Below are 12,317 nucleotides of genomic sequence, written 5' to 3' on the forward strand. Positions count from 1 at the left end.
GATTTCAAAATGTTTTCTAACAAAAAAAATACAAAAGGTGTTTCCATGTCATTTTTATTCTAATGCATTTAGGGTTTGATGCAAAGTTGTTAGACAAAAAAGCTGGTGATGTATGTCCCTGCTGTACATGTAACAAACATAATTGAGTCAGTTTGACCCATTGATAGATTTGTTCAATTTCTACTGAAGCAAAAGAGTAAACTTTGTACAAGCTAGTCACCACATAATAAATACAGTGGGAGTGGGTGAGACGTCTGGGCAGAAACAGACAGAGGGTAACACTTACTGTTTCCATAAAAACATCCGACGTTCCAAAAAGTCACTGATGACTGAGGTACCTAGCTAGGTTTTCATCCAATTGGGAACAGATTTTCATACGAATATTCAAAAATCTGCATAAGAACAAAATACGCATTTTCCCACCCAGAGATATGGTTCCATCAATGACGTAGATGCGTGATGACATAACGCACCTACCCATTGCGTTAAATTCCCATGTACCGAATAACAAAAACAAGTTAAATGGGTTTCAATCGAATTTTCAACTCTACTGATAGTTCTCTCACAAAACAATGTGCGTTATATAGCGAGTGTGCCCACTCTGGTATTGGCACGTGCGACCTAGCAAACAGCACGTGCGGATAGGCCATTGTACATAACGAGATTATTTTGTGTCAAACAGCAGCCAAGCATCGATGATCATGTCACCAGAATAAGACCCTCTATATTTATTGGAAAGGGGCATCAATTGAGATGATCACCGTACACTTTATTTAATCCGTAGACCAATACAGTGGTTCCCAAACTGTATACTTTCCAGACTAGTCATAGTGGGAGAACCACACGTTATCAGCCGACTCCCAAATTTACATCGATATGATGGTTAATATATCAATACTTAAAGTAATTTCCACCAACGTTTCTCATGTAATTAATTTGACAGATACAAAAAGATCCCAACTTGTCTATCATATTGTGTTTTGTCGACATTTGTAAAGTTTGCAGACAAATGTTCTGTTTCCATCAAGCCTGCCATGATATTTTTGTCCCACGTGTACTTTACTCTCATAAACATTTTTGGATGGAAACCTGGTTAGTGATTCAAAACACATGTAGAAGAGATGATCATCATACTTGGCTGTACTTTACAGGGAAGGAGTGGGAGAGGAGACGGTTCCTCTTTACTGAAATGAATCATCACAGGACGTTTTATAAACTGCAGATTATGTCACGGACCTGGGTAGATAAAATATGTGTTTTTGTTCCACCAAGGACAACACCAGAGATAAATTCAAGTCCTAATGAGTTGGGATTTCTTCCCAGTCAGAGGCCAGTACACTGCCTTTGTTGTCTTTGCTCTTAGAGTGCTGTCTGAGCTTGTATGTTTGACTCAGGGGAAGCGCCTCCTTAGTCTTGCATGAGATTGCGTTTGACCGTTGAACTCTCAGAGGAGAAATGTACAAACAGAGCCCCTGCTGCTGTACGTGCTCTCAGCTCATACAGGTCAACATCATGAGCCCACTCTACATTTCCCCAATGCCCGATCTGTGGAGAGGGGAAAGAGTGAGGGGAAAATAAATTGTTAGTAAGAGAGGAAGACAGAAACAGACAGGGAGATTGAATACATAGCCAAGATGCTTTTCTAATCTCTGTATGTGCATTGATTCTGTGGTGAGTTCATACCTGGAACTCCTCCTCTAGTCTTGACAGCAGCACAGCCTGCTCCACTGTAATGTGTTTGTCAATCAATGCAAATGCCAGCACCACAGACTTCAGCTGGGTGATCACATACTCCAGTCCTACACACAGAGGACACGCAAATAGTATTAGTGCAGTCGTGTACTCTATTTAACTGAGAGACTCAGCAATATGATGATGAACAGCGGTGCAACTGAGGGTTCTCTCTCCATTGGTCTAGGCAAGAGGCTGATTCCTTTAGCACCCACACAGTTCAGAATTTGCACATGTGCACGGGATGGGAGTATCTCAAATGACACTTTTAGTTGTTTTTACCTGTCAGGGACCAGAAGTTATAGGAACCCAGGTGCTGGCGAAAAGTATTCATCGTTGCCTGTGGGATCTCTGGCCCCAGTATATTGGTAGAAGAGCCAATGACTACGTTGTACCTGCAAGAGGAAAACATTAATTCAAGTACTCTCAAGACAACGCTACAAATCTGTTTCCCTCCTTTGCTGAAGATGACATGCAAATAAGTAGACATGTCCAGTGAACTTCTAGTAAGGTAACTCACAGCAAATGAGTCAATGATCATGTTAAAGTGAAACTAACCCGTCTTCGATCCAGTTCAGCACAGGGTCCCATTCATTATTCTGAAGCTCCACTAAAGATGGAGGCTCCTCAACTCTGTAACTACAAGGAGACAACATATTCAGAGTTTTAATTCCTACAAAATCACACGCATTAATGATCTGATGGAGAGAACCTGTGTATCATATTGGTCCTTCGTTAGGCAGGTTACTTTTATTCACCAGAAACTAAAACCCTCTGCGTACCAAATTGTGTCAGTCTCCAGATACTTGAGGGCAGCAGTGATTATTTGGTCCTTGCTGCGGAATGTAGGGTTATCGAGGGCTGTGTTGCAGAGAGTGGTCTGAAGTAGGAGAGAGAACAAATCTCAAATGGCACCCTTTTTCCCCGATTCGTTTTAAATCAGTGTCCAAGTCAAAATATATATATATATTTTTTTTTTTACCTTTATTTAACTAGGCAAATCAGTTAAGAACAAATTCTTATTTTCAATGACTGCCTGTTAACTGGGTTAACTGCCTGTTCAGGGGCAGAACGACAGATTTGTAGCGTGTCAGCTCGGGGGTTTGAACTTGCAACTAGTCCAACGCTCTAACCACTAGGCTACCCTGCCGCCCCTAATGAAAGTAGTGTCCTGTTTGGGGTACAGTGTGTCATTCCAGATACAGCCAACATGAAGCATCAAACAAAAGAACTAAGGTAAAAGGTCATACCATATGCATGCTGTAGAACTTGAGCGTGTCTTTCTGAGTATCCCACTCATTCGCCACGGCAATGGCTAAGGCTTCGTTGGGGGCTGTGAACAGCTTTCCTCCTGGTGTCTTCAGTTTCCGTTGGTCCAGGTTGATCTCAAACATGCCACCTGCTGACCAAAAGTCAAGGTAATGTTACAGTAAGTTCTTGAATTCTTAGCACTCAGACTTATTTCAATCAAGAGAGAAAGTATCTCACTCGCCCGGTCCAGTACTCACCCTCTCCGTGGGATATGCTGACATCCTCGTAGAATTTCTTTCTTTCTGTTGATGACAGCATAACAAAGTCAACATGTCAAGAACTGTGCAACCGCCATGGTGCATATAGCCAGATATTTGATGAAAAAGGGTGATCGAATGGTGCACCTCTTACCTGTGATAATGGAGTAATATTTTGAGTTCACAGAGAGTAGAGGGAGCGGCAGCTTGAGAACTTGACTTCTAGGGCAGACAATGGGGGGAGAGAGGGCATGCCCCACACGACTGTGCAATCTCACAAGATTCCTCAGCATCGTGTCAGTGACAGAGAGTTATTAACAAACAGGTTTTCCCAATTCAAGTGGGGTTCAAAACTTGCATTAACGTTAGCTAGCAGGAATTATGAATGCCGGATATTGTCGCTATTCAAAATGTAGGAAACATTGCGTTCACTATAAGAAACAACCAAAGAGTAGTTGAAGGTTGACTGATCTAAGACTCACCATTTGGAGAAATACGATTATATTTCCACACACCTCTCACTGCAATGCATCGCATCTCTACATGAGCATGACCTTCCGTGTTTGACAGACGGCCGATTCGACAGAATTCCCAGATATATGGGAAACGTAGTTCCATAGTGGTTATAAAATCAACCTGAATGGAACAGTACCAGCGCGGAAAAAACTACATCCGCACACTTCCCAGACAGCATTGCGCTAAATAAGCCAGTCAGGAGCGAGGTTTTAGATCACTGAAATTCCTCAGCTAATGAGAGAGGAGGATGCTGCTGCCTTACGGCACCTGCGTCAAAGTCCGCTTACTTTACTCAAGACTGGTGGTGACTGAAGTGCTTACAGATTTGGAGGCATTTGGATGTAGGTGAGCCGCCTCATTCGTGCTCTCCGTACCCCCTTCCCACGTCTATCGCCCGGACGGCCACTGACTACGGTCGGTGTCCTCCCCGCGGTACCCGAATCATGCCTGTCCCCGCTGGATACCTCCGTAACACCCCCATGGCCTTCACATCCTCGACCTCGCTTATCCCGGCTCCCCCGATCAACACCCACCAGCCCGGGGTTGTCGCCTCGCTTCTGTACAGCGGCTCCAAGTTCCGAGGACACCAGAAGAGCAAAGGCAACTCCTACGATGTCGAGGTTGTTTTGCAGGCAAGTTCGATTTATGAAACTTTAATTTGCCAGTCAGCTGACGAGTCATTTTGCTGACATGTCATAACACGTAATGATTGACAGCTTCCAGAAATTACCTGAGGAACCCTCAACTCCGTTCTCTTATATCGAGACGGAGTTGAGTTTTGATGACTGGTCGCGGGATTTACTAGCATCAGCATTGAGACGCCATCCATCCATTATTGTAAAAATGTTAATTCTGAAAACGCTTACCTGTACTTATGTTTGTCATGTGTTCCAGTAGTAAGCTATACCACTTTAGGGCAAAAATGTAAATTAACTACTGAAAACACTACACATATTTGAATTTAGTTAAACTACCACCAAGTTAATGCAAAATGTAGTTAAATTAACGTGACTAGTTTAACTACATGGCGTTCACTAACGTTACTCCCCAACCAACACTGGTTATGCTCGGCGGTATTACGTATTTTACTATATGCCGGTATTGATGCACGGACCGGTTTGGGTTTTTACTTTACCTTGTATAACGATGCTTGTTTTGTTAAATGTGATGTCTTGTAACGTCCATTTTATTTATTTATATATTAGTTTACTCCGCTACTTGAGTCATCTCTGCTCTCTCTCTCTCCATGCTTCTTTCCACACAGACCTAGTCCCGCCCCCTGTCATTCAAGCATTTGTTGCTTGACCACGAGACTTGTTTGGTCTGCATGGTCAATGCAACAATGTTGTTAACGATGTCACTTTCCTTCGTGCGTGCGTGCTATAATTACACTATTCGTTTGTATTTTCTTAGCAAGTTTTAGCTAAATCGTGTTAGCAGCTAATCGCTAAATAGTATCTGCAAAACACCAGTCTAACGTCAACAGTGAAGAGGAGACTAAGGGATGCTGGCCATCTAGGCAGAGTTGCAAAGAAAAAAACATATCTCAGACTGGCCAATAAAAAGAAAGGATTAAGATGGGCAAAAGAACAGACACTGGACAGAGGAACTCTGCCTAGAAGGCCAGCATCCTGGAGTCCTCTCTTCATTGTTGACGTTGAGACTGGTGTTTTGATGCTTCTGTTTCTCAAACTAGACACTAATGTACTTGTCCTCATGCTCAGTTGTGCACTGGGGCCTCCCACTCTTTCTATTCTGGTTAGAGCCAGTTTAAGCTGTTCTGTGAAGGGAGTAGTACACAGCGTTGTATGAGATCTTCAGTTTCTTGGCAATTTCTCGCATGGAATAGCCATCATTTCTCAGAACAAGAATAGACTGATGCGTTTCAGAAGAAAGTGTTTAGTTTCTGGACATTTTGAGCCTGTAATCAAACCCACAAATGCTGATGCCCCAGATTTCATTTTTTAAATTTTTAATTTTACCTTTATTTAACCAGGCAAGTAGGTTAAGAACAAATTCTTATTTTCAATGACGGCCTGGGAACAGTGGGTTAAGTGCCTGTTCAGGGGCAGAACGACAGATTTGTACCTTGTCAGCTCGGGGATTCGAACTTGCAACCTTTCGGTTACTAGTCCAACGCTCTAACCACTAGGCTACCCTGCCTCAGCTATTCTAAAGAAGGCCAGTTTTATTGCTTCTTTAACCAGGACAACAGTTTTCAGCTGTGCTAACATAATTGCAAAAGATTTTTCTAATGATCAATTCACCTTTTAAAATGTTTAACTTGGATTAGCTAACACAACGTGCCATTGGAACACAGGAGTGATGGTTGCTGATAATGGGCCTCTGTACGCCTATGTAGATATTCCATTAAAAGATCAGCCGTTTCCAGCTACAATTGTCATTTACAACATTAACAATGTCTAAACTGTATTTCTGATCAATTTGATGTTATTTTAATGTGCAAAAAAATTACTTTTCTTTCATAAACAAGGACATGTCTAAGTGACCCCAAACTTTTGAACAGTAGTGTAATTATAATTCTCATTCTATTTCCATGATTCCAACAGTTCACCCAAGTGTTTTGATCGAAGATGGCAGTCAAATCGCAATTGCAACATTAGAGTAAAAAAGAGGCCTAGTTTTTTTTGCCCATATCATGCAGCCCTATGTGACAGTGTGGAAATTGTCTCAAATGAGTGCAGTGAATGCAGAAATTGAGGGAAATTATTTTTGGTTGAATTGAACAGTATAAAACAATCAGAATGAAGAAAGACCCATTGAATGTGTTGCCACCGTAGGGTCACGCACAACTCAAACTTTTTTTCAAAAACATTAAATACCGTCATACCATCAAATTTGGAAAATACTTTGATATGATATTTTGGCCATATTGCCCAGCTCTACTGCCAGTGTCATCTTACATTTTGTCAGGGATGCTCTAACAGCCATTATAAACTTTGTGGTTCAAGCCCTAAATGCTGATTGGCTGACAGCTTTTGTATATCAGACCATATACCACAAAAAATGTATATTATTACTGTTCTAATTACATTGGTAACCAGTTTATAATAGCAATAAGGCGGCTAAGGGCTTTTTGTAATATGGCTAATATACCATGGCCAAGGGCTGTGTCCAGGCACGCCGCATAGTTCTGCTTAAGAACAACCCTTAGCTGTGGCATGTTGGCCATATACCACACCCCCTCAGGCCTTAATGCGTAATTAAACCTAGCTTTAGGATGACCCTGTCATTATTTGAAGTGACATGTGATAGGAGAGCTGGTAATGAAAATGTTAACCCGATCGATCAGTCCTGAGACTCCAGCAGAAATCAGCTTTTCATTGATCTTACTTTCTGTATGTCCAGCCTTTATATTTACAATGAAGTGTTGTTTCTTTCAGCATGTGACCATGGAAGCCTCATACTTGTGTGGGTACTTGAAGATCAAAGGGTTGACAGAGGTGAGAATGAATTACGTGATACTGAAAAGAGGTTAAATAGAGGTTGAATCTCATGCTTTTATTTTCATGTTTCTGATTGCTGTTCATTGACTACAGCTCAGCATTCAACACCGTAGTGCCCACAAAGCTCATCACTAAGCTAAGGACCCTGGAACTAAACACCTCCCTCTGCAACTAGATCCTGGACTTCCTGATGGGCCACCCCCAGGTGGTAAGCATAGGCAACAACACATCTGCCATGCTGATCCTCAACACTGGGGCCCCTCAGGGATGCATGCTTAGTCCCCTCCTGTACTCCCGACTCAAACACCATTAAGTTTGCTGACGACACAACAATAGTAGGCCTGATCAACGACAATGATGAGACAGCCTATAGGGAGGGGGTCAGAGACCTGGCAGTGGGGTGCCAGGACAACAACCTCTCCCTCAATGTGAGCAAGACAAAGGAGCCGATCATGGACTACAGGAAAAGGAGGGCAGAACATCCCCCCCCTTTCACTTCGAGTTTCAAGTTCCTTGGTGTCCACATCACCTACAAACTATCGTGGTCCAAACACACCAAGACAGTCGTGAAAAGGACATGACAAAACCTATTCCCCCTCAGGAGATTGAAAAGATTTGGCATGGGTCCCCAGATCCTCAAAGTTCAACAGCTGCCTGCACCATCGAGAGCATCCTGAACAGTTGCATCACCGCCTGGTATAGCAACTGCTCGGCATCCGGCGCTGTAGAGGGTAGTGCGTACGGCCCAGTACATCGCTGGGGCCAAGTTTCCTGGCATCCAGGGCATATGTACTTGGCGGTGTCAGAGGAAGGCCCAAAGAATTGTCAGACTCCAGTCACCCAAGTCATAGACTGTTCTCTCTTTGTTTTTACACTGCTGCTACTTGCGGTTTATTATCTATGCATAGTCACTACCCCTACCTACAGTCGGAAGTTTAGATACACTTAGGGTGGAGTCATTAAAATTTGTTTTTTAACCACTCCACACATTTCTTGTTAACATAATATAGTTTTGGCAAGTTGGTTAGGACATCTACTTTGTGCAAGACACAAGTCATTTTTCCAACAATTGTTTACAGACAGATTATTTCACTTATAATTCACTGTATCACAATTCCAGTGGGTCAGAAGTTTACATACACTAAGTTGACTGTGCCTTTAAACAGCTTGGAAAATTCCAGAAAATGATTTCATGGCTTTAGAGGCTTCTGATAATCATCATTTGAGTCAATTGGAGGAGTACCTGTGGATGTACACTGCTCAAAAAAATAAAGGGAACACTTAAACAACACAATGTAACTCCAAGTCAATCACACTTCTGTGAAATCAAACTGTCCACTTAGGAAGCAACACTGATTGACAGATGTCACATGCTGTTATGCAAATGGCTGGACAACAGGTGGAAATTATAGGCAATTAGCAAGACACCCCCAATAAAGGAGTGGTTCTGCAGGTGGTGACCACAGACCACTTCTCAGTTCCTATGCTTCCTTGCTGATGTTTTGGTCACTTTTGAATGCTGGCGGTGCTTTCACTCTAGTGGTAGCATGAGACGGAGTCTACAACCCACACAAGTGGCTCAGGTAGTGCAGCTCATCCAGGATGGCACATCAATGCGAGCTGTGGCAAGAAGATTTGCTGTGTCTGTCAGCGTAGTGTCCAAAGCTTGGAGGCGCTACCAGGAGACAGGCCAGTACATCAGGAGATGTGGAGGAGGCCGTAGGAGGGCAACAACCCAGCAGCAGGACCGCTACCTCCGCCTTTGTGCAAGGAGGAGCACTGCCAGAGCCCTGCAAAATTACCTCCATCAGGCCACAAATGTGCATGTGTCTCCTCAAACGGTCAGAAACAGACTCTATGAGGGTGGTATGAGGGCCCGATGTCCACAGGTGGGGGTTGTGCTTACAGCCCAACACCGTGCAGGACGTTTGGCATTTGCCAGAGAACACAGAGATTGGCAAATTCGCCACTGGTGCCCTGTGCTCTTCACAGATGAAAGCAGGTTCACACTGATCACATGTGACAGAGTCTGGAGACGCCGTGGAGAACGTTCTGCTGCCTGCAACATCCTACAGCATAACCGTTTTGGCGGTGGGTCAGTCATGGTGTGGGGTGGCATTTCTTTGGGGGCCCGCACAGCCCTCCATGTGCTCGCCAGAGGTAGCCTGACTGCCATTAGGTACCGATATGAGATCCTCAGACGCCTTGTGAGACCATATGCTGGTGCGGTTGGCCCTGGGCTCCTCCTAATGCAAGACAATGCTAGACCTCATGTGGCTGGAGTGTGTCAGCAGTTCCTGCAAGAGGAAGGCATTGATGCTATGGACTGGCCCGCCCGTTCCCCAGACCTGAATCCAATTGAGCACATCTGGGACATCATGTCTCGCTCCATCCACCAACGCCATGTTGCACCACAGACTGTCCAGGAGGTGGCGGATGCTTTTGTCCAGGTCTGGGAGGAGATCCCTCAGGAGACCATCCGCCACCTCATCAGGAGCATGCCCAGGCATTGTAGGGAGGTCATACAGGCACGTGGAGGCCACACACACTACTGAGCCTCATTTTGACTTGTTTTAAGGACATTACATCAAAGTTGGATCAGCCTGTAGTGTGGTTTTCCACTTTAATTTTGAGTGTGACTCCAAATCCAGACCTCCATGGGTTGATACATTTGATTTCCATTGATCATTTTTGTGTGATTTTGTTGTCAGCACATTCAACTGTGTAAAGAAAAAAGTATTTAATAAGAATATTTCATTCAGTCAGATCTAGGATGTGTTATTTCAGTGTTCCCTTTTATTTTTTTGAGCAGTGTATTTCAAGGCCTACCTTGAAACTCAGTGCCTCTTTGCTTGACATCTTTGGAAAATCAAAAGAAATCAGTCAAGACTTCAGAAAACAAATTGTAGCCCTCCACAAGTCTGGTTCATCTTTGGGAGAAATGTCCAAATGCTTGAAGGTACCATGTTCATCTGTACAAACAATAGTACGCAAGTATAAACACCATGGGACCACGTAGCCGTCATACCACTCAGGAAGAAGACTCGTTCTGTCTCCTAGAGCTGAATGTACTTTGGTGCGAAAAGTGCAATCAATCCCAGAACAACAGCAAAGGACCTTGTGAAGATGCTGGAGGAAACGGGTACAAAAGTATCTATATCCATAGTAAAACGAGTCCTATATTGATATAACCTGAAAGGCTGCTCAGCAAGGAAAAAGCCACTGCTCCAAAAGCACCATTAAAAAAAGACTATAGTTTGCAACTGCAAATGGGGACAAACATTGTACTTTTTGGAGAAATGTCCTCTGGTCTGATGAAACAAATATACAACTGTTTGGCCATAATGACCATCGTTATGTTTGGAGGAAAAAGACGGAGGCTTGCAAGATGAAGAACACCATCCCAACCGTGAAGCATGTGGGTGGCAGCATCATGTTGTGAGGGTGGTTTGCTGCCGGAGGGACTTATGCACTTCACAAAATAGATGGCAACATGAGGCAGGAACATGATGTGGATATATTGAAGCAACTTGTCAAGACATCAGTCAGGAAGTTAAAGCTTGGTCGCAAGTGGCTCTTCCAAATAGACAATGAGCATACTTCCAAAGTTGTGGCAAAAAGGACAACAAAGTCAAGGTATTGGAGTGGCCATCACAAAGCCCTGACCTCAATCCTATGGAAGATTTGTGGGCAGAACTGAAAAGGGGTGTGCGAGCAAGGAGGCCTACAAACCTGAATCGGTTACACCAGCTCTGCCAGGACGAATGGGCCAAAATTCACCAAACTTATTGTGGGAAGCTTGTGGAAGGCTACCTGACACGTTTGACCCAAGTTAAACTATTTAAATGCAATGCTACCGAATACTAATTGAGTGTATGTAAACTTCTGATCCACTGGGAATGTGATGAAAGAAATAAAAGCTTAAATAAATCACTCTTATTCTGACATTTCACATTATTAAAATAAAGTGGTGAACCTAACTGATGTAGGACAGGGAATTTTTACTAGGATTAAATGTCAGGAATTGTGAAACTGATTTTAAATGTATTTGGCTAAGGTGTATGTAAACTTCGGACTTCAACTGTACATGTAAAAAAAATTACCTCAACCTGTACCTCCGCACATTGACTCGGTACCGGTACCCCCTGTTTAAAACCACATTATTGTTTATTGTAATATTTAACTGTAGTTTATTTAGTTAATATTTTCTCTACTCTATTTCCTGAACCACATTATTGGTTAATGGCTTGTATAAGTAAGCTTTTCACTTATGACAAAATGTGGGTTGATTTGATTCCCAGCCTATAACTTGTTTCTCTGTTGTGATTTTCTTCCATAGGAGTACCCCACTCTGACTACGTTCTTTGCTGGGGAGATCATCAGCAGGAAGCGTCCATTTCTAACCAGGAAGTGGGATGCAGATGAGGATGTGGATCGCAAGCACTGGGTAAATCGAAGATGTGATCTTTAATTTAGCATTCTAAAAAGAAAAACATGATTCCACCAACATTGCTCTGCTTTAGACCTCAGATCCAAATAAAGTAGGCTAATGTTGCCTGGTGAAAATGTGGGGGCATCACCCCCCCACCCCCCAAGAATGATGCTGGTTTGCAGTCACTGCTTATTTGGTCATATCAGGATTGAGTGAAGGTTGTGCTGAAAGTGGGGGCACTTCACTAGTCTGGTTAATATCTTCTCTCATGCATCTCCCCTTAACCAGCATCTGATGCAATTACACACTATTCTAGTTCTGTGTTTCTGAGATAAGGTTGCTACAGAACAGTGGTTTGGCTTTTACTGTCTGATATCAGTAGAATTGTCATCAACAATAGTTCTGATTGTTAACAGATTGTACTGTTCCAGCAAAAGGACCCCTTGTGGTGTGTTTTAACCATTTTCTATTTGGGCTCCAGGGCAAATTCCAAGCCTTCTACCAGTATGCAAAAACGTTCAACTCGGATGAGTTTGACTATGATGAGCTGAAGAACTCTGACTACATTTTCATGAGGTGGAAGGTAAGCTTAAACCTGACCGCATATCACCTTTTCTTCCCCGACCATGGAACATGCATATGAAGTTTGGAAACATTTTCCCT

At 43.1% G+C, this 12,317-nt stretch overlaps 2 protein-coding genes across 3 annotated transcripts in view; one reads left to right on the plus strand and one right to left on the minus strand.

The window, feature by feature from the left end:
- Nucleotides 1–37: 37 nt before the first annotated feature.
- On the minus strand, nucleotides 38–3,945 carry LOC115112888 (ATP synthase mitochondrial F1 complex assembly factor 2-like). 2 transcript variants are annotated; one of them, XM_029639921.2, is made up of 8 exons: nucleotides 3,394–3,945; nucleotides 3,240–3,284; nucleotides 2,982–3,130; nucleotides 2,514–2,611; nucleotides 2,290–2,370; nucleotides 2,014–2,126; nucleotides 1,684–1,799; nucleotides 38–1,545 (listed from the first exon to the last, which is right to left on the minus strand). In XM_029639921.2, exons 1-8 carry the CDS (start codon nucleotides 3,530–3,532, stop codon nucleotides 1,408–1,410), a joined length of 879 nt encoding a protein of 292 aa, XP_029495781.1. In that variant the 5' UTR covers nucleotides 3,533–3,945; the 3' UTR covers nucleotides 38–1,407. The 2 variants fall into 2 exon arrangements, with proteins under 2 accessions (XP_029495781.1, XP_029495780.1); XM_029639920.2 differs by having other exon boundaries at nucleotides 2,982–3,133.
- A 62-nt stretch (nucleotides 3,946–4,007) lies between these two features.
- The window catches only part of LOC115112637 (NADPH oxidase organizer 1-like), a 60,251-nt gene continuing 51,941 nt past the window's right edge, over nucleotides 4,008–12,317 (plus strand). The window contains exons 1-4 of the mRNA XM_065012648.1: nucleotides 4,008–4,387; nucleotides 7,160–7,219; nucleotides 11,562–11,669; nucleotides 12,136–12,237. Of these exons, the coding sequence (XP_064868720.1) occupies nucleotides 4,199–4,387; nucleotides 7,160–7,219; nucleotides 11,562–11,669; nucleotides 12,136–12,237 (459 nt within the window). The 5' untranslated portion in view covers nucleotides 4,008–4,198. The remainder of the gene's footprint in view (nucleotides 4,388–7,159; nucleotides 7,220–11,561; nucleotides 11,670–12,135; nucleotides 12,238–12,317) is intronic.

This window comes from Oncorhynchus nerka, linkage group LG28 (genome assembly GCF_034236695.1).
Source record: "Oncorhynchus nerka isolate Pitt River linkage group LG28, Oner_Uvic_2.0, whole genome shotgun sequence".
Classification (NCBI taxonomy): Eukaryota; Metazoa; Chordata; class Actinopteri; order Salmoniformes; family Salmonidae; genus Oncorhynchus; species Oncorhynchus nerka.